We start from the raw sequence: 27,816 nt of genomic DNA, 5'->3' as shown, positions 1-27,816 counted from the left end.
TTAAGATCTTAACTCCAGTTTCCATGTAGACTTTCTTGCAGAATGGAAAATGTTCTGACTAGCTAGCTAGATTATTCTAGTTCACTTACCAGTTAGACTTCTCAGGGAAATTAATGAATTCAGCACTCAAGTTAATCAGTGTTTTCTGAATTTGGTTATTGCTGATTAATCCCTTTCAGCCTAATCATGCTGGAACACATACTAAATTTGCATTCCTGATCTTAAAAACTGAGAACGAGTCTCTGAATTTTGGTAATCCACCAATGTGCCTCCCCCCTGGTTAAAGCAGCCACCTAAATGCCACATATGCTGGATGACAAGTTGGATCTCTGTGTCAGTTTCTCCATTCCCTTTATAGTAATAGTAATAATAATGATAGCAGCAACAATAAAGAATGCAATGTCACAAAGAAAACTATTAAAAAATTAAGTCGCTTTTGTTTTAACTTGATTTTTATTATTTGCTGCGGTAGAAGCATCAGGAAGGAATAAAAAGTAACATTCCCCCACCAAAGTTAGCCAAGCCTTTGGATTCCTAGGGCTCAGGGTTCAGGATCTCTGAGCCTTGGTGTACTTCCCAATGAGCTATCAAGCTATTTTATGTGAGAAACGTGCATTTGAGCTCTCAATTTTGTGCGGGGGTTGAAAGGGGGAAATTGGATTTCCAAGGATTTGAAATGGAACAAGGATTTATTCTTCTTTGGGGATAGAGAGCTGAGCCTGTTCAGACCAGCCCCTCAGTGATGGCAAAACCTTGAAATGAGTGGCTGCTGGGAAGCTGAATGGTCTGTGCACTAAGGTTTGGAAGCCTGGAGGAGGAGCCCTGAATTTCTCCAGAGGAAATGGAGCTACTGCAGAGCCACCCTCCATGGGAAGACCTCTGGTTGAGGGCACAGAGCTTGACAGGCCGACCTCTGGGTGGTAGGCTGAGGCACCAACCAGGACACTGGTACCCCAACGGTGGCATCGTGTGGTCATAAGGAGCAAGAGCAGCAGAGATATACAGTCTGAGAGACACTGAGATGGTGTGAACCCCCTGGTATAATTGCACAATCTAAGGAAGTGGAAGAGCCCTAAAGTGACTGGAAACAGACTTCCTACCAATTGTAGCAGGTAGGGGCTTGGGCTCTTCTAATTGAATCCATAGAAATTTATTTAAAACGTCACTGTTGAACTCTGGTCCCACTCTAAGTCTCCAACGTCCTCACTTAAAGCACTCATCCTCCCCAGTAATTATCTGTATCCTTAGTGTTTTCTTTTCTTCAGAGCCCATAACCAGAAGGCCCTTCTAGTTCATACATTTACTTGTTTTTATCTGGCTTATAAGTTTACTTCTTTATTGCCTGTCTTCCCCTTACTAGAATTTAAGTCCACGGAGGCAGGGATCTTGTCATTCTTGTGTGTCACTGTATCCCCAGCTCTTAAAATAGGGCCTGGCAGAATTCAGGAAATATTTGTCAAATGAGTGGACAAACGGATTATATACCTGAAACAAACTATGTTCCACGTACTGTGCTAGGCACTTAACATCACTTAATCCTCGTATCAGCCCAGTAGGGGCTATCACTATCCCTTTGCATAGCTGAGGGAACTAAGAACCCAAATCATTAACCACTTAGCTCTACTGCCCCTCACCATTCCTGTTTCCTATCCCTCTATTTACCTTTTCCAAGAACCTCCCCTCCCTTTCCTCCTTCAGGTTAGGTTGTGTCCCTTTCCCCTTTCCTCTCAAAATAACCTATGTATAACTACCACTGCACTTACATCAGTCATTATATGTTTGTATCTCCCTACACTCTGAGGTCCTTGAGTGTCTCAGAAGGGATTGTCATCGTGGTGTTCACGAGAGCTGCTACAGGGCCTGGAACACAATAGGTACTCAAAGTATTTTTATACAACAGTGACTGAATGAATGGGTAGATGACCACACTGCTATCCCGAGCCAACCCCCTCCCACTTCTCCTTTTTTCTGTGATGCTCGTGAGGGACTGCTGTGCCCCAGGCATAGTATTAGGTATGGGGAATACAGAAATGAATAAAACAGTCTCTATTGCAAAGGAGCCACAGTCTAGTGGAGCTGGGGTGGTGGTGGGAGAGTAATGGCGAACGATCACCATTAGTGCAGTTAGCGCTGAAGCGTGCAAGTGGTGCTTTGGGGGCAAGGAAGAGAAGCATCTGGCCCTGAAACAGGGGTACCTTGCTGACTTTTGTAGGACAGTAGAGATGAGAGTGGGAGTACACGGCTCATCGTGATTCGGTAGTAGAATGAGGGGAAGTGGCAAGAGGTGAGGCTACAAAAATGGGCAGGTACCAGCTCATGGAGGGCCTTGAAGGTAACATTCACGAACTTGGACTTTATTCTGAAGGTGATGGGGAACTATGGAAGGGTCTGGATCAGGAAGGTGATGTGATCAGATTGGCAGTTCAAATAACGGTCAGATGAAAGACGAAGCCTGAAACAGAGCAGCAGCAATGGGTATTAAGAAAAGAGAACAGATCAGAGTTATCAGCAGGATAACTGTTTCCATGTGGTAGGGGAAGGAGAGAGAGGAGGAGCCAGTGAAGACTCCCAGGTTTCTGGATGGATGATGGTGCCATTCACTGGTAAAGAAAACACAGGAGGAGGAGCAGTTTTGAATGATATATAGTAAGTGCTCAATAAATAGCTGTTGAACTGAACTTAATTAAAAGGTAGAAGACACACTGATTCTTTTGGATGCATTTGGAGTTTGGATTCCTTTTCAAATACAGCTCAAGACAGTGGTCTAGGGGGTATGTGGCCCATAGGAGAGCCTCGGCAGTGGGAGTTAATGGAAGAATACCCAGAATGAGAAGAGGGCTAAGAACAGAATGTCGGAAAACCCAACTTTTAAGAGGTGGTAGAGGAAGACGATACTAAGGGGAAAACCACAAGTTGAACATTTATTGAGCACCTACAGCAAGGGACTGTACTAGATGCTGGGAAAAAAAATATAACTGTATGTCCCGAGGAGGAAAGTGCCAAAGGAGCAAGTAGCCAGAAGGATATGTCTATATGCCACTGGGGGAGAGCCCAGGATTCAGTGGAAACTGGAGAAATCACACCATGATCTGTTTGAAATGGAAGCCACACTCCAGGTTCCAACGTCTGTCTTATTCCTTGCCTCGCCTTTCCCCCACCCCTTCACGTGGAGTCCGGATTAGGTGCCATGACTTTTATTGACGGTGCGTGTAAGCAGGTGTGAGTGGCTGCTCTTTTAAAGGACACGGGGTGCTGGGCTTAAGAAGCCAGGAAGGGAGGGCCAGCGCTGGGCTGTGGATGCAGCATTCACTCCTTATTTGGGCGGGAACGCTGCATTCTGAGAGGAAGATTTATTTCGGGGCTAGGCATCGGCGCGGGGGAGGCTGGCAGCACCAGCCATCAGGCCGCACTCTCTACTTGGAGCACAGCCGCTGCTGCTTCGGCAGCCCCAGGTCTCCCGGGATCTTCCTCAGTATCCTGCGGAGGTTCTGGCTCCTGCTTAGACTCCGACTCAGGCTGGGCTTCCGGTTGGCCCTCAGTGCTCCGGCCAGGCCCAAGGCGAGGAGGCTTAACAGGCGTAGGGGTTGGCGCTGCAGGCCCTTTCCGGCCCGAAAAGGCCCTTCGCAAGCTATACACCAACCCGGCGCTCCGCAGCCGCAGCGCCCTGGACTCCACGGGCTCCTCCTCGTCTGAGCTCTCCCCACCTTCACCCTCTGGCTGCTGTGGGCCAGGTTCGGCCTGGTCCGCCGGGCCTAAGGGCTCCGGCGCCTTCTGGAAGGCCTTGGCCGGGATTTCAGCCTCCTCCTGCAAGTGATGGACACAGCACTGGCCCTGGCAGCCCCCTATCCCGCACCAGCCTGAGCCTCCCTCCTCAGTGACACCAGGGGAACCCACCCCACCCTTAGCCTCCGCAGCCCGGATGGGAAAGAAAAGGCAGGCGTGGGAAAGGAGGGTGTGGGTTGGAGGGAGGTGGGGAGAGCTAGGGCAAGGGAACTGCAGAAGTTTGTGGAACCCGGTTAGGGACACGAGACAGGATGCTAGCCGCAGGGGCAAGAACAGGAGGAGGGGGCAAACTGTCTCGGGATGCACTTCCACCACCGTTCTTTTCATCTGGGGATGGGCTGGGACTTGGAGCAACTGCTGTGGACGTGGCCTGGGCGGGCTTTGATTGGCTGGGTTCCAGGGTGTGAGGGAAGGCTGGGGCTCGGTGGTGGGAAGCGCGCGAGGGCCTGGAAGTGGGTTCCACGAGATGGGAGGAGGGTAGGGTCAGGAATGTGGGTGTGGTAGGCGGATGGGAGGGGGAGCCCCCACGTGGTGGCCCGCAGGAAAGGCCCCGATCAGGGGACGCCTGAGGTCACTGACCTTGAAGAGCAGAACGTGGAGCTTCCCGCGAGCCACCAGCAGCCCGTGGTTGGCCTCCAGCCGCTGCACCTGGGCGGCTCGGCGCACGGCGCGCTCCTGGGCGGCATCGGCGTGCGAGCCCACGCGCTCCGCCTTGGCCAGCAGCTGCGCCAGCGCGTTGCTCGTGGTGTCGTGGCTGCGACTCAGCGCGCCCAGCCGGCTCTGGATGCGACGCACGGAGCCCGCCAGGCCGCCCTGCCTCTGAGCCAGGCCCCCTTGCCGCTCGCGCAGCGCCTCCAGCATGGTGGCCAGCTTCTCCAGCAGGGTCACCACCGTGACGGCGTGCACCGGGCCCCCAGCCGGCGCTCCGGGAACAGGCCCCGGCTCCAGCGCGCTCTCCCCCATGTTCCCCGACTGCCCTGCCTGGCTCTCCCTGAAGCCGCCGGCTGCGCTCTGGGCTGGGGCCGCCTTCCCCGGCTCCTCCCCAGCTCCGGCCGTGACTCAGGCAGGCGGAGTTGGCCTTCCCGGGCGGCGGGCGGGGAGGCGGGGGGCGGGATGTTGGTGGTGGGGTCCTTCGGAAGCGCTCCCCCTTTCCGCCGCCCCGCCCCGGAGACCCGCGGGGAAGCAGGTTGGCCCGGGATCCGCCCCACCCCGCCCGGCAAACTCTCTCGCTCTGAGTGAGAGTTCCTTCCCCCACTTCAATTCCCTGGTGTGCCTCTTTCTGGAAAGTACTCTCCCCAGTGCAGAGGGCGAGCCATGGAAAATTTTGCTGTTTGCATCGAGTTGGCAGAGAAAAGCAAAGCAAAGGGGTAACCGAAGGGCCTCCGCAGCCTCCTGCCCCGGCCTCCCACGCTTCAAAGGGTTGCGTTTGTGCCCCACGCCGGGCGCTGTAGACGGGGAGGTTCTTGGATGTTCTGATACCAACCTAAGACTGTTTAAGCCTGAGCCCTCGCTTTGGGACCCAGCAAGCCCCGCAGTGTGGACAGAGGAGGGGCCGAGGGAGTAAAGCGGCATCTTCTGGTATTTTCCTAATAGTCATCACCAGGGTTTGGCCACAGAGGCCTCATTTCCTGCTTCTCTAGTTTCTACTGTTGTGAAGCATTACCCTGTTTTCTTTCTTCTAGTTCTTTCCCTCTCTTTCTTTAAGCCCATCAGAGCTTAGGTCCTGCACCCCAAGCTTGGAGGGCAGGCAGGACACCTCTTCCTGTGAAACCTTTAAAAGTGTTAGATTAGGTTACGGTATGTCTTTGTTTTCCTGGAGGCTAGTTGTGGCTCCCACCTGATGTTTTTTAAATTTTCTTTGGAAATAGGTGAGAATATCTGCTGAGAGTGAAGAAGATTTAAAATTGCTGCCTGGAGGGGGAGAGAGTGAACATAGAGGATCCAGTTCATAATGTGGGTCATGGATTCATTATGTCATCAGTTTGGAAAACCCCACGCCTTGTCTCTTAGCAGTACTTGGTAAACTGATGGTAGGCACGGAAATCCAAGCAATCCATTGATCATGATGATGTCTCTCCTGCTTCTCACCCAATCTCTGAGGGCCACCTGATGACTATGGAAGAAACTGTCATTCAGGGGACAGTTCTGTGGGCCTGAAAAGGCCTGAGGTCCAATTTACACACAAGTACAGCAGAGGATGAGCAGTAATTGCCAGAAATCTGGTGATGCTAAGTTAATGACCAAACTCTACAAATACAGGTTCGTGTAGCCTGACCCCCTCTGCCCCTTGGGAGCCTAATGGGAATCACCATCTCCTCCAGTGGATCTATATTTGCTCAGAGAGACCCATGAGGATGTGCCAGTTAAAATACTTTCAGACTAAGGGAACAGAGAACCCAATTTAAACAGTTCTTAAACACAGGAAATCCAATTCAAACATAATCGAAAAAGACCATGGTAGAGTGATGCTTAAGTGTGGGTCAGTCACAGCTCTCACAACTACGCCCTCTACAGGTGTCAGCTTCATCTCCAGACAGGGAACAGGGTGGTTACAAAGATGGACTCAGCGATGGCCCCCGTGCCTCTGCCTGTATCCGCTCCGGTTACTTTAAGTGAGAGGAAGCTCAAGGAAACCTCTGAAAGAGACAGATCAGGTTACAGTGCCTTAGATGGTATCATTCAGCATCCTTGTTTTCTTTCTTTCCTCAGTGGTCAGGTGCCCCCACTGTATGATTTTGCAGAGATGCCCTGAAACGAAAGTGACAGAGGCACTGCATGCCTCTGAGGGGAAGAGGATGTTCAGTCAGGTCCCGGGACCAGCCATGAGGGATGCAGCAGATGGGGGCCTCCTGGAGTAGTAGTACTTAAGCCCATGACAGGTAGTGAAATGTGTGTGATATCTCCCACTGCAACAAAGAACGTCAACTAATGGGAGTGTTTGGGCTTTAGTGTCCAAATTTGCTTCACCTTGGAATTCTTATACACTCCACATCTTGGGCTATCCAAAAGGCCACATACTTTGAATAGGATTCAGAGGTGCCTCAGTAACTGACCCTGGCCAAGTTACAAGTCAGCTCCTACCCCTTGGGCCCTATAAGAAAGATGAGACTTGAGGTCTGTGTGTAATTTCTGCCTCTCCCACCAAGACGATTTGGAGAGATGGGGAGAGATGACAGGGCCTAAAAGGAAAAATGTAACAAAAACATTTAGGCAACGCTTCTGGCATCTGAGAATTATACTGCTATTTTTTTTTTTTTTTTTTGCGGTACGCGGGCCCCTCACTGTTGTGGCCTCTCCCGCTGTGGAGCACAGGCTCCGGACGCGCAGGCTCAGCGGCCATGGCTCACGGGCCCAGCCGCTCCGCGGCACGTGGGATCCTCCCGGACCGGGGCACAAACCCACGTCGCCTGCATAGGCAGGCGGACTCTCAACCACTGCGCGCCCAGGGAAGCCCCAGTTATACTGCTTTTGAAAGATAATTGCTGGCTTACTAGTAGATGCTAGTGGAGAGATTCACCAGAGGTTGCTGGATTGTTTTGTTCATTGTCTCACATAGCAATGCAGCCTACCAGTCTTTGATTATGCAATGGGAAAACATCTAAAAAAGGATGCGAAATGGCTGTGTGAGTTAATTGTACAAGAAACACCCTTGACCCTGAGGCTCACTTTCAGCTGCCAGACAAACAGGGACATCTTCCAAGGACTTAAGCTTTGAATTAAAAGTACCAGCATGCATAGTAGTTTGTATCTGATAAGCAACAAGTAATCACTGCATAGCACAGGGAATTATACTCAATATCTTTTTTTTTTTTTTTTCAATACACGGGCCTCTCACTGCTGTGGCGTCTCCCGTTGCGGAGCGCAGGTTCCAGACGCGCAGGCTCAGCGGCCATGGCTCACAGGCCCAGCCGCTCCGCGGCATGTGGGATCTTCCCAGATCGGGGCACGAACCCGCGTCCCCTGCATCGGCAGGCGGACTCTCAACCGCTGCGCCACCAGGGAAGCCCTCAATATCTTATAATAACCTATAATGGAAAATAATCTGAAATATATATATATAACTGAATTGCTTTGCTGTGCACCTGAAACTAACACAACGTTGTAAATCAACTCTACTTTAATTTAAAAATAAAGTAACAACGGGCAGCACAAGCAGAACCACCCATTCAACAGGTTACGAGCCTCAGGGGACAGGCACTACCTTCCACCCTCTGTCACAGACATCCTGCCTACGGAAGGGGTAAGGCCACTCCACACAATAAGAGAGCCCTGTGCCTCTGGCAGTGAGAAGACCTATAAGTTTGGAGCAACAGGAAGTGAGAATCGGTTCGAACTCCAGAAATCAAAATAACCAAATGGATGGAAGATCCTGGAATTGTACATTATGGCCAAGAGGTTTGGAGATGGCTTTTATGACAAGAATCAGGCATATTATTCCCTCAAACCACTATTTTTTATATCTCATATTTTAGAAGGTTGAGTAGTGTCCCCAAAAAAGTATGTCCAAGTCCTAACCCCAGTACCTATGAATGTGACCTTATTTAGAAATAGGGTCTTTGCAGATGTAATTAAGGATATTGAAATGAGATCATCCTAGGTTTGGGTGGGCCCTAAATCCAGTGACTAGAGCCCTTATAAGAAGAGGAGAAAACAGAGGCACAGAAAAGAAGGCCATGTGAAGATCGAGACAGAAATTGGAGGGCAACCTCAAACCTAGCAGCCACCAGAAGGTAGGAGAGAGGCATGGAATGGATTCTCCCTCAGAGCCTCCTGAGGGTGCGTGACCCTACCAACACTGATTTTGTACTTTTGCCTTCCAGAACTGTGAGGGAGTATATTTCTGTTGTTTTAAGCCACTAAATTTGTGGTAATTTGTTACAGCAGCCCTAGGAAATTATTACACATACGAACACCCACCAGGAGGATTAGGGATACAAAAAGCAGTTTTAACAACCGAGTAAATCAGTCAATATGCCATGAATGGAATCAGAGCATCGTGCACCTGAGATGAGGCTGAGAAGCCCAGAACTGTGGAATATGTCATTGCTGCTGGAGCCAGTTGTCAGGGTATGGAGTTGAGCTCCTCCTGCAAAAATGTCCTGGGACATTCAAAAGGCAAAAAGCCTGGAAGTGACTGAATAGACTCTATTGAACCTCTTTCTGTAATCTGAGGAATTCAGCAGGCCCTGACGGGGGTGGGGGGGGGGGGAGGGCCGGCGGTGGGGGGAGGCCTGGCCTGGATTTGAGCTTGCATTCCTTGGCAAATCACTCAAAAGCCACCATCAAAGGCCCCGCAGGCCTCTATCTTGAGCTAATACGGCATTCCTCTGACCCTGGAACTTATTTTACCACCCACAGAATAAAGGACAGGGCAGATCATCAGGGTGGTGTGCCCTACCTCTCATAGGCAGGCTCGTGGAGTGAGAGGTAGAATGAGGCATTGAACACGAGTTTGGCCGAGATGCCATAGGCAGCAAATCCGGACTGGTGGTGACTTACAGAAAATTGTATACAGCTGGAGTCCTGCAGCTATTTTCATCTTCGTACAAGCATTCCCCTGTGTCTCTGGGGCTGGGTCCAAGGAAGGAGAAGCCATTAGGAGCCACCCAGTATCTACCACAACTAGGAAATAATTTGACTCATAAAATTTAGCATTGCATTCGTTGAATGGTGTTTACTTATCAGATTTTGTTTGAAGAATAACTATCATTTCTATGGTGTCGAAAGGAGAGATAGTTAGGAATTCCCTGGCAGTCCAGGGGCCTGGGGTTCAATCCCTGGTCGGGGAATTAAGATCCCGCAAACCACAAAAAAACAACAAAAAAAAGAGAGATAGTTGCTAATCAATTCAACTACAGAAGTGGAAGAAGCGAGCCTACCCCGGGCAAAAAATAACATTGGTTCATCCATCTTGCCCCACTTGAAGGCAAATGGCGTGGTTTATGGATATTGCACAACACAAAGTACCCTATTGAATATTTTTTATCTTATTTGGATTCAGTGGATCTTAAAAGCAGAAGAGAAGGCTCTCAGAACCAGACCATATGTATAATAATCCATTCACTAAGCCAGGCTGGAATGACAGTTGAGAGGCTTTGAAAAGGAAAAAAATATATATTTTAATAGGTCTGCAAGCTTACCCATTTAATCCGAGAGGTAGTACGATCCCTGAGACTGGTAGAATGGTCCTTGAGGCTGGTACCCTGGCTTTTTGGTATCAAATCCCATCAAGTTAAGTGTGATGGTATCACGGTAACCCACTGAGTCCTCTGGAGGTAATATACGATGCAAAATCAATCTACTACCAGCTATTCAACTTGCTGGTTTGACAGAGCTGCAGCTTAACCATGACTTCTCCTTCTTGTGGGGAGCTGGATGGAGGAAATGTTAATTCACATAGGCAGAGTATACGGTTTAGATATTTTTTTCTATCACCACGTTGTGTCTAAGCCACACACTGGGCCAGAGAGCAATGAGCAAGGCACTGCTGCCCCATAAAAACGAGAAGGTTGCTTCAGGGCCTGCACCAGGGCAAAGAGACCAGGAAGGAGGAAGAGAAGTTGATCGTGGAATCATGTCCCCTACAAAGTAAGTCGTTTGCTTAGGAAGCTAATGTAGGAGGGAGCCAGAGCCATTCTATTAATGCAGGCCAAAGATTTATGTCAAAAAAAAAAAAAAGAAGAAGAAAGAGAATAAGAAAGAAAGAGAATAAAGGTAGATATTTACATATTTATACTTCCACTGCTGGAAAATGTGTACAAGATATTAAAGAGACCATATCTTACATGGTTCCAAGTAGAATGGGAACATCTGTGAAGACAGAAAATGTAATTTGCAGATGCCTGCTGTACTTATGAAGGTTGTAAAATTACAATGTGAATCCTCAAAGGAAGAATGGAAACTGTTCTTCACACTTAAGTTAGGAAGTGAAGCATCCTCAGGAAATCAGATTAGCACATCACCTGAGAAAGCCTGGTACAAGCAGTGTGACCGAAAACCCGATTTCCTCAATTTGTCTAAGGATGTCTCTAGCCCTGCACTGTACAGCATGATAGCCACTAGCCACATGTGACTGTTTAAATTTTAAGTTTAATTAAATAAAATTAAAAATTCAGCCCTCAGTCACACAACCCACATTTCAAGAGCTTAACGGCCACTATTAGCAAGTGGCTACCACATTGGACTCCATGCCTCTAAGTTAATATTAGCCCATGGAGTGAGTGTGTCACCCCAACTGTTACCAATAACAATCCTACAGGTTTATCTGAGAGATGAGACAAAGAAATCTCCCATTTCACCTGAAAGGCACATCTTGAACAAGAAATTGTCTGTATGAATGAAATTACAGAGCAATTCATGGAGAACTGATTTCTTCCAATAGCACTGGGACCATTAAAATTGGTAGATAAGGATATAGGAGGTAGTTTCTGAAATGGTCCCATGCTTCAGGACCTGGACCAGCACTCTCAAAAATATATACCTTCCAACACGGTTTACCTTGGTTATGGGAATTGTGGTTATTGATTTTATCCTTTGGGGGGAAGTATTGCAACCACTGTGTCTGCCAAAGTAACAAGATTCCCTTCTGTCTGTGTGGAGAAAATGATCGGAATGTTCACTGTAAGCCTGCCTCACCCTGGAAAGAGGATGTATCGGCCGTGAGAAAGATGAGGATGTTTACTTTGTAACATGCAATTTTGAATAAAAAAGTAAACATAACCTTGCACTTACCTTCAACAGATATCTTAGTTCTTAGTTTTAATAACAAGTGTCCCCTACAGAAGAGCCTAGAAACATGAAAGGGCCCAACACAAATTTGTTGATTGAAAAAAAATAAAGTTTACTTTGCTAAGCAAAGTAGAACACCAGTAAGAAGTGGATCACTTTTGCAATGAGAATCTTAGGAGTAAACACGTTAGAAAGAGTTAAGACTCTGCTTCTGAGGTAGCAACCTGAGGAGAGAGAGACCGGTGAGAATCAAGGGCAGGAGTGGGGGAAACAAGATAAGTGTAATGAGCCTGATCACCGGCCAGGGCTACAGTGCTTGGAGTGCTGAACCCTGCTGGGCTTAACTGATTGATGCTCCTTGGCTTTCCGCGAAGCCAGCACAACAGGTCCAACAGAAGTCACCATCACGTTCACTGCCAGACGTACCCACCCTTAAGGAGTCTTCAGACCATGGGGATATCCTGGCAGCAAAGGTTGAGAAATGACGGGAATGAATGCGCAGCTTTGCTTTGTGTCTATTTCATCTTCTGTAGATAACCCAATGTTAAGTTTCCTCACAGGCCTTGATTTGTTTTCTCTGTACAAGTGAGTGAGGGGAGGCAAAAATAAGCTTTTTCTATGGCTGAACTATTTAAGCCTGCCTGTGATCTTAGGCTAGATCTAAGACTTAAGCCTCTGGAAGATGCCCCAAGAGGCTGAAGCCATAGTGTCTCGGTTGAAACTGAAAGCAATTGCTATAGGGAAAGCCTGCAGCGGCTTACCTACAAAGTGCACAAACCTTGCTGGACCTGGATATTGGGGAAGGGACGTGCAGAAAGACCTCTTGACTATCTCACGTGCGCTGTCTCTCAGAAAGTAGCCCCTGCTACCTAGTCCTTGTGTTCTCCAAGTCAGGGACTCCTCCCATCCTTTTTGTCAATCTGGGACCATTAGAATGAGAGGGGAAAATGAACAGAGAAGATTTTAAACAGCAAATATTATGAGAAAGAGGAAAAGGAGAGAGAGAGAGAGAGAGAGAGAGGCAGGGAGGGAGAGAGGGAGAGAGAAGTTAAGTTAAGACTAGAGGTGAAATCGCAGAAAACAGATTACATTAAACATATGCAAAATAAAATAAAATTAAGCTAAATTTAAATTCAAATAAAAATCCGATGCTAAATGGATAAGAAACTGACAGTTGAGTTTAAGAAGTAAAGCTGCTCTTTATTTTTTCTGTCCTCTGTAATGCATGTCATGTTGCCCATGCTTTTAACCAATACCTACCCTGGTCAGGATTTACCCGGTGAGCTGACCCAGACTTTCATACCAGAAGAGTCTGAACCCATGGTGAATTAGCCTAGAATTGTGCCAATGTGTTCATTAACTTTACCACCAGACATGGCAGAGTAAGGAGTCTTGCCAGGGGTTCCTCACATTCTACCCATATTTCTCCAGGCCTCGGTTCTAGTGGATCCTACTCAGGCATCACTTTTTTGCAACAAACGGAAGCCCCCTCAAGATGGCTAGGCCTCACCAAACTGCTTTCCCAGGATGAGAAAATCTTCACCACTCAGCATCATGCAGCAATACTGGAAACAACAACCACATTCATCTAAGGCTCTATTGCTTGCAAACCTACCTGCCAGCATCCATTTCTCTTCTAGAAAAGGACCAGTTGGTTACACGGAACAGAAAGTATCTCGGTTAACTTAAGTGAAGGTGGGTTTGTTGTAAAAGAATTGGCAGCTACCCCAGCCCCCAAAGCAGACTGTTGAAATAATTTATTGTCTGGAGCCCTTCCTGAATTAACAAAAGGGAGGAGCCATTAAAGGATAATATAGCTTATTTATTATTTCAATAGCTTCTCAGCCGAAGCAGGAAAGAAACCAGACCTCTTTTGTGAACAATAACTCTGGGGCCCACTAACTCTGGGAAAAAGGCGAGATGCCCTTCTAATTGAGGAAATATATCCTTTTTCAATATGGGTTTAGATGGTACTCTATAAAAATTAATGTCTGTTCCTGGGAGCAGTGGATGAGCTTGTGTAACAATTCTATTAATAAAATGAACTGATGTGATTCCCACTCACATGTGTAAGAATATTGAAAAGGGAATCTGGCCAGGAAGAGCTAAATCTACAACTAACACAGACCCAGAGGCTCTTCCTCTTCCTCTCCCACCTCCACCGTATACACACAATTCTGCAAGACTTGGGTGACAATAGGCATCATTTTGAACTGGCTAAAGTTCTGGGGACCTGCCTCCAACTGGCATACTCAGATTTGGGACGTTGGGGTAGTATAAGAGTGGTGAATTTGGAGACAGATCCAAGTGAGACAGGCTGGGACCTGGGACCTGGGACCCTTTGCTGCAGTGCTTGCACCTGGACAAACGTCTCCTCCAACAACAAAATACAAAGAATCATAAGGGACTAAAAATAACTGCATGCATGTGCAGTAGGGGCAAATTATGAATAAGGAAATACAAAAAGGCCAAAACCCAAGTGCCACTTCTGAAGACCTGAGAGCAGAAACAGGGCACTGCCCATGACCCCTGCACACAGCACCACCAAGGGTGGGCAGACCGCCTAAGCCAGCCCTGAGGCCCAACCTACCGATCCACGCTACCCTCACCCCATGTAAGGGACCAGCCCCCACTCAGGGAGGGAGCAAGGGCACCTGTTATTTGTTTTCACTCCTTCGTGCTGCAGCATGAGCCCAATAATGCCTTGCTTGTGTTCCCTGTCTGGCCTCTTATCAATTTCTATTGATTAAAGAATCCAAGCACCCGAGTTGGTAACACAAGAAGCAAGATCCCTTCCTGTGATACATGTAGAAATTGGTGGTTTCAAATGGAGAAAATGTTAAAAGGAGGCCCACGGAGAAGGGAATTTTGTGCATCTAAAAGCCAGGGAACAGGACTTCCCTGGCAGTCCAGTGATTAAGATTCCACACTTGCACTGTAGGGGACATGGGTTCAAACCCTGGTTGGGGACCCTGCATGCCATGCGGTGCCACCAAAAAAGTTTAAAAATAAAAACTAAAAGCCAGGGAGTTTGTGAAGGACCTAGATCTGTATGTACCATCCCTCCCTCTGAGAAGTAAATAGAAGGTCTACGTTAGGAGTGTTTTATCCTTCCCTCTTTGACATTGACTCTCCCTTCTGAAATTGCTTCAACTCTTCAGTGAAGAAACCTGCATATACACTTAGGCTGCTGGTAACTTTGGAGAGACTAGAGGGGGAGAACGATCTGTCCAACAATCTTCTCCTTTGATTTATGGGAGGGAGACATCAAATGGGGCATAACGCGGAGCTCCCAACAGCGACAGGCCAAACTGAGAGCAGGGAGCAAATACCCTTGATGACAGGATAGCACTGCAGAGGTGACAAATTCAAGGGGCCATAAGACTGAAGCTTTGGGGTCTTTGTATAGATCAGAGGACGCTGCCTCTAAAAGAGGAAGTGAGGGAGGCTGGGCATTCAAAGTGACCGGATATCATCTAGTTACAATGAGTTCTAAACTCCTGTTTCAAGTCCAAAGTTCTACACACTCTGATAGACTCCTACCACACTCACTCTCCCAGTGTCCCACACTCCCTCTGGCTGGCTCGATTCTTTCACTTGAATCTGGGTGTCAAGCAGAGCCCCTTTATCAGCTTTCACTAAGAAAACTGAAAATTTCTTATTTCAAGAGATAGGAGCTCTGAAGTTTTGGAGGCTCAGTCCTGGGAAGTGTCACATCGGTGTCACAAGACTGTGCCTCCTACACTTTTCCTCTCGTTCTTCCCTCCCTCTCCAGAGTGACCAGGAAAAGCTTTTCCTGTTCCCTGCAGATGTGTTACCCATACTCAGACCCCTTGGTTTCTCAGCTTCTACCTCAAATGAGCCTGATATGAAAGTTCTTCCAAAAAAATTACAGTACTCTCTCTTCAGCAAGCCTGGTGTGTATAATTCCCTCCATCTCATAAACGTAGGATCAAGTGACCATCTCACGGCATCTAAGGACAAGAAAAGCCTGGAGGACTAGAACAAGGGGGTCAGAGGGCCAGGTTTCTCCCTCTGATTCTGAAAGGCCTCTTGATCTCTCAGCTCCACTCCTCTCCACATGCCTCCTCCATGCTGCTTCCCCTGAAGCTCACTCTCTGCCCCTTCTCATCAGCAACGCACAGGGAGAGAAAATAGCCATCTCAACGCAGCTCAAGGGCCTTCTGTCAAATATTAGTCATTGTGTCTTAGTTGAATGTCCTGAGAGATAAAGAGAATGAGCGTCTAACTGGTAGCCTTGGGTCAGATACAATCAGCTGTTGCCCAGCAGTTCGAGAATGAGATGAACATGGTACACAGGGCCAGGTCTTACAGGATCTGTGGGCTAGGCAGCCACAGAGGCTTGTCTAATAAAAGTAGCTAGTCTATGTATCCTTGACGGTTGTTGTAGAGTTTAGGGACACCAACAAATAATACCCCTCCATTCCCTGCCAGACTTCTGAATCAACTGAGAAATAATTCAAAAGAATAAGGCAAATGAGAGATCAAAAGAACAGCAGTGCTACTGATGAAGTTGATATTGGCAAGGGTGGCGGTATCATTTAGTAAACGGGCTTCTTGATCCAGACTCCCAGGATTAGGGAAACTAACCCACCCACTCTGGGCAAGAAAACTATAGCTCTCTCCCTTCCCCACCCCATCCCGCAGCCCATTCAGGGAGGACCCCTTTCAATTTTACTTCATGGAAGAAGAAAGCAGACTGTGTGTATCCTGGGGAACCTGGCTAAAGAGAGTCAGAGTGTTGAGCATGCCCGACTCATTTGTCCCAAATTTACCAGAGAAGTGACCCCTTTGCCCCAGAGGGGTCAAATCAAAAATCAAATCTGAATCTGATCAAGTCTCCAGATATAATTACCAATTCACCAGCAACATGTGAGACAGAGAAACATCTTCAATGATAACATAGCAATTCATGCATACTGTGGGACATTCTACAGGACAAATAACCCACGTTCCTCAACCAATAAGTTTCAAAGAAAAAAAATTGATGGGGCTTCCCTGGTGGCTCAGTGGTTAAGAATCCGCCTGCCAATGCAGGGGACGCGGGTTTGAGCCCTGGTCCAGGAAGATCCCGCATTCCGCGGAGCAGCTAAGCCCGTGAGCCACAACTACTGAGCCTGCGCTCTAGAGCCTGTGCACCACAACCACTAAGCCCGCATGCCACAACTTCTGAAGCCCGTGTGCCTACAGCCCGTGCTCTGCAACAAGAGAAGCCACCGCAATGAGAAGCCTGCACACCGCAACCAGAGAAAGCCCGCGCACAGCCACAAAGAGCCAACGCAGCCAAAAATAAATTAATTAAATAAAATAAATTTTTTAAAAAATGATGGAAGGGAAATATAATAGATTAAAAAACATCTAAGAAACCTATAAACTAATATTAATGATTGGGTCTTATTTGGATTCTGTTTCTAAAAACAAGCTGAAAAACATTATGCAATAACTTGGGAAATTTGAATACTAATTGAATATTAAAAATATTAAGGAAATAAGTTTTGAGTGTCACAATGGTATTATGTAATTGTGTTTTTCCAAGTGTCTTTAATTCTTATACAGTTGAAGGTACTGTAGTCAAAACCTGGTAGAGGTGAATCAGAATGTTCTTGGCTACTGATCTCAGCAGATAAACTGATAAAGCCAAAAAAATATTTCTGGCACACAAAAAAGGTAAATTATAACTTTATCTTTAATTTGCTCATACTATGATTTCTCTTTCTCTCTCGTTTTGAGAAGCTGCCTCTTAACAGTTTCCTAAGTTTAGACTCCTTTAGAAGAAGTCATTCCAGTCAGCTCTGAAATCTAGACTTTTTTACCTTGTTAAATTTATTTAGGATCTAATTACTGTTTCTGAGCTAATAATAACTCAGACATCTCACCATGTCCTGGTACCCTCTTTAAGAACAATTAGCGTGGTCCAGTGGTTAGGGCTCCACGCTTCCACTGCAGGGAGCACGGGTTCGATCCCTGGTTGGGGAAATAAGATCCTGCATGCCCCATGGTGCAGCCAGGAAAGAAAAAAAGAGCAATTAGAGCTAGATGCATCTCCTTTTACCTTTTTTATTAACCCATTTCAATCTTCTCAACATGTGGTAAGAGGAGGTTAGTCCCTCAGTGGCTCCATTTCTTAGATGAAGTCATTTCAAAACAACATATTTTGGATCATATATGGGCAGCCTGTCTGCACTGGTGAATAATACAGCTGATAACTAATTGTTCTGCACCCCCCCACCCATGTCTAAAAGGCTCATATACACAAAGACTCTCTTTTCTCCATAATTAAAGGCTTGCTGCAACTGCTCCTATTTATTAAGTCACCGCAGCCCACCAGCATCACTGTGGACCCCACATGGCCCATGCACATATGTTAAGTCTAATACCTGAGTAGTTCAAGGATGAACTGTAGCACAGTACACCCAAGGCTCCCACTTTTGCTGTGGTTGTGTCTCTTCTGAGAGCAGTGCAAACAGTACGTGCTTGCAAGATCCTGTGTAGCAGGCATATGCTGAAGCCAGTGTCAACTGAGCCACTCCCCCTAACCTCCCAACCCGCCAGAGTCGTGTCTGGCTAAGCCCTGTCCTTGTGGATGTTGAGGTCACCTACATGTCCTTTGACAGAGGCATTTTGGCTGAAGGCAGGAAAGACCCACCCCCTGTACCCCTAAGGCCAATCCACGGTGCTGCCTCTATAAAAACAGATCCTCACCTGTGGATAAAGTCCCGAGAGTTGTGATAAGGATAAGATCCCACATATATGGCACTGAAAACCTGAATTTGCCTGCCCAGTTACAATGGATAAAAACCAACTCCATCCAGGGACTTCCCTGGTGGTCCAGTGGTTAAGAATCCACCTTCCAACGCAGGGCACGTGGGTTCGATCCCTGGTTGGGGAACTAAGATTCCCACATGCCGCAGGGCAACTAAGCCCGCGTGCCATAACTACTGAGCCTGTGCGCCGCAACTAGAGAAAAGCCTGCATGCCGCAACTAGAGAAGCCTGTGCACCGCAATGAAAGACCCCGCATGCCACAGTGAAGATCCCACATGCCGCAACTAAGACCCAACACAGCTAAATAATAAAACTAAAAAAAAAAAAAAAAAAAAAAAAAACTACATCCAAAAAAAAAACCCTCCACATGGCTCAATGTAAGCTTCCACAAACCATTGCAGCCATAAGCACATGCTTACTAAAGTCCAGACATAAAGCTACAGACCCCAGACTCACCAAAAACCTCTTCACATGTTAGTTGGGTCCCCAAATTCTACTCCCTGTTTATTTCTTAAGGCTCCTGGTCCAGTGAATCAGATGTTGACGTTCTGTGGATCCTCAATAAATAGGTTCCTCTTTCCCTCTCCTGAGTTCAAAACCAATTAAAAAGTAGAAGTCAATATATTACTTTTATTACTTTGATAAAGTTAATATTGGAGAAGGTGGCTCGAATCATTGGATAAATGAGCTTTCCAATAGTGAACCCCAGAAATAGAGTCTTACCCGGTCATAGACCATTCTAGAAAACGGAGGTCTCCCTGTTGGGGCAAGTCTGTTTAAAACATCCTACAGTATGCATGCTTCTGTGGTCAGCCTGACTCCCAAAAAGAGAAATGGAGGTGCTGAACTAATATGTTCCGTTTGTTCTTCTCAAATTTGTCACACCACTAAGTTATTGACTCCTCTTCTGGGGAGAGAGGCCAAGAATCTTACTCTGGAAAAGCTCCTGCCATATAAATAAACTGTAGAGAGTGGGGGAAAAGCACTTTTCTTCAATAGCAGTCACGATTAATCACCCTAGATGACACCAGGACACATTTTTGTCTTCTTTCTGCTGTGTGTTATGAGGAATGTGAAATGACCGTTTTCCAATCTAGTGAAAATAGCCTTGACCTGGGTAGTAAAAGAATCTTGGTGTCAGGAAGCCAATATTTGGCGAATGATTATTAAAGTGTCATGATGAGTAATGACATTCCCATCTTCCAGGCAGTGGGGAGGATGGCTTTTCCCTCCTCCTGCCCACTTCCTTCCGCCTGGTGGCTGCATCCTGTGCAGAGCTTTCTGCAAATCAGCCTTGAGTCTTCTCATCCTCTGTCAACAGGTCCTGCGTGGGACTTGAGGGAGGGTGGCATGAATTTTATTCATTTTAATGACTGCATAATATTCCATTATAAGGATTATTCCATCACATTTTCTTGAACCAATCCTCCATTCCTGATATTTTTGTTATTACAAAAAAGCTGTGATGATTATCCTTAGGTAGAGCCCTCCTGTCAAGGAGCTTGTATTCCAGTGGAAGAGACTGATACTAAGTCAGTAATTACGAAAATAATTAATTATAATTGTGATAAATGCTATGAAACAAAAGTACTAGATGCTGTGACAATACATGATATGAAGACCTTAGCTCCTGGGGTTGAGGGTGAGTCACAAAGTGCTGCCCTAAGGAAGTGACATTTGGGCTGAGACTTGAAGGATGAGTAGGAGTTGGTCCGATAGTACATGTGATAGGTGCAGTGCATGTGAAGGTCTCCGGGTGGGGTGTACAGCAGCAGCGCGCAACATATACAAGTGCATACAGGCAAGAAAGGGATGCCCTTAGGGAGCTGCCAGCAGCTGTCTCCCTCATCTTTAGAAAGCGCTGGAGAAAGGCTGAGGGCAGCAGGGACTGGATGGCCGAGAACTTTGGGCACAGCTGTGAAATGCTTGGGCTTTGTTTTATCTTATACATATTAGAGAGCCATTGGAAGGTTTTAAGGAAGGATTTTCTGAAGCTCAATCTGGTGGCCGTGTGGAGGGTGACCTGGGGAGGGATAAGACTGAAGACAGGAAAACCAGGTGGGGAACAGCTGTGTGGCCTTTGGCACATCACATAGCCTCCCTGAGCTCGTTTCTTCAGCTGAAAATGGGAGTAATAATTCCAACCTTATAGAACTCTGTTATGATTAATGAGATACACTACCATAAATGTTAAATTCTTAGTAAATGTCAACATTTATTGTTTCCCTAAATTCTTTATTCTCTTTATCTTTCACATCTACTTTGGCACAAAATCCTATTTACCTTCCCTCCTAAAATACCCCTCAAATCTGTTTTCTTCTCCCTATATCCCTTCTGATTTGGTTGCCAGACTGGGTTCCTGCATACAGTCTGTTCCTCCTCTAATCCACCGCATACCTTGGCTACCAGGGTAATTAAACAGAAACCTGATTATGTCCCCTGCCTACTTGAAAACCCTCCTGATTCTTCATGCATTAAAGGACCATGAACAAATCCCTAAATATGGGTTACAAGGTTCCTAATGATCTTACCCATATGTACCTGTCATTCCTACTCCTCACCGTTAAGCCAGCCCACTCCCAACCCTGTTCTCCATGCCCTAGACGTCTGGGGCTGCACAAAGGTCCCTCAACACCTGGCCTCTTTCACTCACCCCATATCTTTTCTCACACTTTTGTTTCCACCCCAGACACCTTCCCTCATTTGTGCCACACAAACAAAAATCCCAGTCCCTCTTTTGAGACTCTGCTCAATGCCACCTCTTTCTTCCCCAAGTTCTATATTCACTCCTCCCCTGGACTCCCACAGCATTGTCTACATCCCTATGTTACAGTCCTTGTCACATTTAAATTAATTTAATATGTTTATATTAATTTTTCGCCTCCCAGACTGTGGACTTCTCAACAACAGTGACCTTGTTTAATCACCCTTGTACCCTCAGTGCCTAGCACAAATTCTTTATGTATTGGACCTACACTTGCTGAGCAAATGAACATCAAGTCACTCTGCATTTGGAACTAGTTGGTCTGGTGCTAACAGGACTCAGCCTCTAGGTGGCCTGTGTTTAGGGGCTCTCCGTTTTCCATCAAAGCCTAGTTCCTCCCTTCCTCCAGGGAGTCTGGGGGTGGGGTGGCAACTAATTTCTTCCATCTCCCATGTGTCACCTGCTTGCACCTGGACCCCACCTTGGGATTCAAGCCAGCAGCCCCCTCTTCGTGTGAAGCTGCAGTGCCATCTACTGGTGACTGGAAGATCTGCAGGTCATGCTGAAGGAGGAAGGAGAAGGAATTAAAGGCCACTGCGGTTTAATCTGGCTGTGGAATCTCAGCTATTGCACCCCACACTGGGCAGTTTTTCCCACCTACGTGAGACCAGACTTTTTTTTTTTTCATTTTTAAAAATTTTTATTTATTTATCTTTCGTTGCGTTGGGTCTTCGTTGTTGCACACAGGCTTTCTCTAGTTGCTGCGAGCGGGGGCTACTCTTCATTGAGGTGCATGGGCTTCTCATTGCGGTGGCTTCTGTTGTTGCGGAGCATGGGCTCTAGGTGCGCGGGGTCCAGTAGTTGTGGCTCGCAGGCTCACTAGTTGTGGTGCACGGGCTTAGTTGCTCCGCAGCACGTGGGATCTTCCCGGACCAGGGCTCAAACCCGTGTCCCCCTGCATTGGCAGGCGGATTCTTAACCACTGTGCCACCAGGGAAGTCCGTGAGCCCAGACTTGATGGAAGAAGTCTCTTATTTATATTTTCCATTGACCAAAAACCCTCAGGCATGTCTTGGTGGTTAGCCCTTTCTTCAAACCTCAAAGGTGGGAACTCCACACTCAGTGACCCTAACTCTGGAATCCAAACACCCTCCTTGGTCTTCTCAAGGAGTAGAGCTTTTCACTTGGGAACCATTGACCACACTCAAGAATTTGCGACCAGGGCTTCCCTGGTGGCGCAGTGGCTGAGAGTCCACCTGCCAATGCAGGGGACACGGGTTCGTGCCCCGGTCTGGAAGATCCCACATGCTGCAGAGCGGCAAAAATAAATAAATAAATAAATAAATTTACCTTAAAAAAAAAAAAAAGAATTTGCAACCAGAGCCTCTTCTTCAGGCTTTGGTGACCAGGTGCCTCCCCCAAACCCCTCAGTAAACAGGGCCACTGACTCAGATGCTTCAGTGATGGGGACCTTTCCTCGGGTCCTCAGTGACCAGGATTCTCACAGAGATACCTCGGTTAACAGAGATCTTGCCTCCATTCCCTTAGCAGCCAGGGCCCCTCCCTCAGCCCCTCAGTGAGCCAGGGCCCCTCCCTCAGACACATTGTCAGGGACAGGTTCCTCAAGAGGCCGACAAGAAAGACCTTACGGCATTACTAAAGTGGAAACACCAAAACAAAATGGAAAAACAGTTTCTTTTAAAGAATTTAACAATTGCAGAAAAGCATCAATGTGACCTTCGTGAGATAAACCTGAACTGTATTGACCTTCTTTGCACTTATTTTGTGGTTTAGCTGTTTTTACTTTGAATGACATATGGAGACCAACCATAATCTTTAATATGTTTAGACCTTTAACCTTCTGGATCCAGCCCCACTCCCTTGGGGGCCCAGTGCCCACTGCTCATGGCTTCGTGATCAAAGGGCTTTAATTATGGTCTAGTGACATAACAAGAGCTCAGTGGGTCCCTTCAGGTCACCCGTCCCTTCTGCTTCCCTCTGGTCCCCGAAGAAGCTGCCAAAGCCTCTTGCCTCCACGACGTTCGCCTCCTGCCTTGTCCCTGGGCCCCTTGTCCAGACAGGGGCCACAGCTGAGCCCAGATCTCAGGAGGAAATGTGAGCCTGCTGGGCTAATTGGTGCAGTCCCACGGATTGCCCCCCAAAAGGTCATCTCTGGCCACCTCCGCCCCAGCCCACCTGCACTGGGAGTGATTAGCAATAATTCTCTTTGAAATGTTGCTGCCACACACTAACGCACATGAATGGTATAACAGACAAACAAACCAACTTCCACTTTTACCCCAAATCCTCTGAGAACGTGGTTCAGGGTCCAAAGTAAATACAATTATGGGAGAAATTGGTGGGTCGGGTGTAGGAAAGTGTGACCCAAATTCCCACTCCCATTTTCAGCCCTCCCTGAGCCATTTGTTCCCTCTGTTTTGGCCCAAGCTGGGCTACCCTGCACTTAAACAGGTTGCCCATGGGTCACTTTAAGCGTTAAACACTGCTTTTGGCCTCCAATTGCCCCAAGGCCTGTTTTTCCCTTTCACAAATAGAGCCTTCAGCATCTAAGGCTTCCTTCCAGAGAAACAAAACCATCCTCTTTTTATCAAAGTCATAATTGGTCATTCATTCAGTCTACTAATTCCTGTATTCATTCATTCATTCATTCATTCTTATCATTTTTATCTTTATTGAGATGTACTATGTATTGGGTCCTATGCTACATGCTGGGGATTCAGAAGTGAATTAAATAGAGTCCCTGACCTTGTGGAATTTACCTCCAAAAGGGAGATACAGATGTTAGACAAACTACATTGTTACTTATTTAATAAAAATCATAGTACATGTTGCAAAGGAGGTGGGCCTAACATGTACTTAGGCCTGTACTACATGCCTGAACTTCATGTTCTGAATGACATAAAAGTGGATAAGACATAAATATACTGTCAAAGAGTCAAAATCTAGATGAAGAGCCAACTTAGAACTCCTGTTGAGGGGACGAGAAAGATGGAGAAATCCCTCACTCTAAATAAAGCTCTCAAGGGACTTCCCTGGTGGTGCAGTGGTTAAGAATCTGCCTGCCAATGCAGGGGACATGGATTCGAGCCCTGGTCCGGGAAGATCCCACATGCCACGCAGCAACTAAGCCTGTGCACCACAACTACTGAGCCTGCACTCTAGAGCCCGCGAGCCACAACTACTGAGCCCGTGAGCCACAACTACTGAAGCCCGCACGCCTGGAGCCCGTGCTCCGCAACAGGAGAAGCCACCGCAATGAGAAGCCCGCACACAGCAACGAAGAGTAGCCCCCACTTGCCGCAACTAGAGAAAGCCGCGTGCAGCAACGAAGACCCAGCACAGCCAAAAATAAACAAATACATTTATAAAAATAAATAAATAAAGCTCTCAAGGGTATCTCAAAGACTCTTATGACTGGAAAAGGTGAGACTTAGATAAAGGACCGCAGGAGGGACTTTCCTGGTGGTGCAGTGGTTACGAATCCGCCTGCCAATGCAGGGGACACGGGTTCAATTCCTGGTCCGGGAAGATCCCATATGCCGCAGAGCAACTAAGCGCGTGCACCACAGCTACTGAGCCTGTGCTCTAGAGCCCATGAGCCACAACTACTGAAGCCTGCACGCCTAGAGCCCATGCTCCACAACAAGAGAAGCCACCGCAACAAAGGGTAGCCCCCACTTGCCGCAACTAGAGAAACCCTGCAGGCAGAAACAAAGACCCAACACAGCCAAAAAATAAATAAATAAAAATAAATAAATCTATTTTTTTTAAAAAAAGGGGCCAGGAAACAGGGTCAAGATGTCAGGACTGGGAGGCTAAACAAACATAAACAGGCCACCAAGAAAGCAAACAGTTTAGAAAATGTAGCAGCAAAGGGCTGCTGGTGGCACCGACCTGGGAGACAGGACTAGGAGAGTGGGATTTCTCAGAATCAGAGCAAGATGCAGACAGACTGTACAGCAAAATGGGTTCATTCAGTCATTCATTCAATCCTTGTCCACTGGTCAACGTCAGGCACTGTGCTGGGCACTAGGGATACAGCCACTAACACATAAGTTTAGTTGGGAAAATAGACATACAACTAAACGCAATAATTGCTCTAAAAATATATGCGTGGGCTTCCCTGGTGGCGCAGTGGTTGAGAGTCCGCTTGCCGATGCAGGGGATACGGGTTCGTGCCCCGGTCCGGGAGGATCCCACGTGCCGCGGAGCGGCTGGGCCCGTGAGCCATGGCCGCTGAGCCTGCGCGTCCGGAGCCTGTGCTCCGCGACGGGAGAGGCCACAGCAGTGAGAGGCCCGCGTACCACAAAAAAAAAAAATAAAAAAAATTAAAAATAAAAAAATAAAAAAAATAAAAATATATGCGTGAGACTTAGTGGTGACCCACTATTGAGGTTATCCCGATAATAATGTCACCCTCACTAATTTGGGAGAGGAAGAGGTAGCATCACAGCCAGTACCCAGGAATTGCATCTCCAAAGCCTGTGCTACGTGTGCAGCAGACTAGAGTGGGCAGATTGCTCACACACCAAAGGCCGTGCCAATTTCAAATCATCATACTGCATTGAGACATAATGGTTATTTTTACCATTGGCTTTCATTTCCTGCCCAAATCCTTCCTGGGTTTAGATAAAATTGGGTTTAACCTTTGAGAGTATGTCTGAATATGGATGTCATCCATCCCACACGGTGGGGTGGGCGGAGAAACGACTGAGGATGGCTGTTGCTTGCGGCTGAGTGTGAGTCACATTCTTAGACCAGAAAGAGAGCTAAGTGGGAGGCTGAGCGGGAGGGAGCTGCAAGTACGAGTCTGGCTTTTGCAGCCTGGAGGCAACAAGGATGTCAAGACACCTCTCCAATGGGGAAGGAATCAAGGTGCCCAGACCTAGTCAGGTCGGGAACTTGGGGAGGAAGCCAGCCCACGGGCTCAGAAAGTCTAGCAGTAGGGCAGGGTCTCCTTATCGTGGTATCTTCATGCTCTGCTTGGAAATGTGACTGTTGGTGAACTATTTATATTTTTTATTTTTTTCTTCCTCTCAGTTCTTCAGAAAAACTTTCAGAATTGCCAGCTGTATGTGTATTTCCTCCTATTAATATGTATTGCTTGCTTAATTTTTTTATGGAATGTTGCTATTAAAAGTCATAGAAAGAAAAGACTTTAAAGTGAAAATGCCAGTTTGAGCTGTGTTTCAGAGAAATTAATGACAGTTTTGTTCGCATTCCCAAGAGCGTTGTAAAAAAGGAGCAGTTTAACTCAGATTAGGCGTTGGGGGCAAAGGTGGGCTGGCAGCTGGTTTTTAAGTCAGAAAACTCCAAGATTTCTTAGATAGGTGAGAAAGGGAAAGTCAGGGTCTTCAGCCAGCTCCCAAAGCCTACAGCCACAGAATTCTCGCTCCAGAACATCCCTCTGCTAGGCCTGCCTGAGGTTCCGTGGTGGTTTGTTTCCGTGAATAAAGTCTTTCCCTTACTGATGGATAATGGTGGCCAAAGAGACACTAAGGAGAGTGTCCAGCTCTCGGCCTCAAAAGCCCTGCAAAGTCAGAGGGGAGCCAGGAGAGGCTAGTGAGCAGGAAAGGCCACCCAAGTGTGTGACATCTCCTCCTTCCATCTCCATAAAGCGCCTATCTTCACATAAGCTCATACCCACCTCACCTGTGAAATCTCCCTTGACTCTTCAGGCCACAATGGACCTCTTCCTCCTGGAGTTATCTTTCATTATCATGATTAAACACCATTCCACGTCTTTCCTTTTTGGGAAAACATCTGGTCACATACTCTATTTACTCACTGGGGCCTCTGTGTATTCTTTTAAAATCAGTTTCTGAAAGTTCTTGCTGCAGCTGACTGCAAATATTTCCCCCGTTTGTTTGCCTTTTTATTTGGGTTACCTTTCTCTTTTTTAAAACATGCAAAAGTTTAAAATACTTATATAGTCATCAGTTAACCTTTTCCTTTGTGACTGCTTCTGTTGCTTCTAAGATGGAAAATTCCTTCCTTCCAGATATTTGATAAATAGGTTAGTGTTTCCGAGGTTTTTAAATCTCTTTAGCCCATCTGGAAAGTTCTTGGTATACAATGTGAGGAAAAGACAGATTATTTTTCTTTTAGGCTAGCCAGTTTTCCCAGCCCATGTATGGAATAAATTTCTTCCTTTACCAATAAATTTCTGATTTCAACTTTATGGTATATTGAATTCATGTCCATCAGGGCCATCGTTTTTTTCCAGGCAACCTCTTCAGTTCCAAGCAACGATTATTTTGACACTTGACTGTACATTCTGTATTACTCTGTGTTAACTGTACTCAAAATTGTTTAAAGGAAAAAAATCACATATTTTCCTCCCAATAATTCATTCAACAAATATTTATGAAATATCGACTATGGGCCAGGCACTTGCTGGTGTTGGAAATAAGACAGGCTCAGTTCCCACCATTACTTACTTGTGATCAAATAAGCAATGATGATCGAGAATGGAAAGTGTTGAGCAGCAAGCTGTGCATCTTGGAGGTGATGGAGGGAAGGGCCCGGAGGCTTCCTTTTGACACCTGAGGGAGGAGTGCAAAGAGGAGGAGGCTGGAGAATCTGGGATGTGATGGGACATGGGCCAGACAACCCCTACTAGAACCTGGATTCCAGCTTCCTAGAGGAAAAGAAAGAGGTGAAGGTGAAGAAACTGAAGATTCTAGCTGGGCTGTCGTGAGCAGGAAAGGAGAGCTCCTGCTCTGTGCTGGGTGTCATGGTGATACTTCCATATGATTCTTCTTTCATTCTCAGACTCCTCCTTGAGGTTATGAA

General features: G+C 46.8%; 1 protein-coding gene across 1 annotated transcript; it reads right to left on the bottom strand.

The window, feature by feature from the left end:
- Positions 1-434: 434 nt before the first annotated feature.
- On the bottom strand, positions 435-27,561 carry CAVIN3 (caveolae associated protein 3). Its single transcript, XM_059069559.2, has 4 exons — positions 27,462-27,561; positions 18,753-18,882; positions 4,363-6,419; positions 435-3,804 (listed from the first exon to the last, which is right to left on the bottom strand). Exons 3-4 carry the CDS (start codon positions 4,744-4,746, stop codon positions 3,400-3,402), a joined length of 789 nt encoding a protein of 262 aa, XP_058925542.1. The 5' UTR covers positions 4,747-6,419; positions 18,753-18,882; positions 27,462-27,561; the 3' UTR covers positions 435-3,399.
- Positions 27,562-27,816: the final 255 nt, after the last annotated feature.

Source organism: Kogia breviceps, chromosome 7, assembly GCF_026419965.1.
Source record: "Kogia breviceps isolate mKogBre1 chromosome 7, mKogBre1 haplotype 1, whole genome shotgun sequence".
Lineage (NCBI taxonomy): Eukaryota > Metazoa > Chordata > Mammalia > Artiodactyla > Physeteridae > Kogia > Kogia breviceps.
The sequence above is the reverse complement of the archived record's forward strand: the minus strand, read 5'-3'. Positions and strand labels throughout refer to the sequence as shown.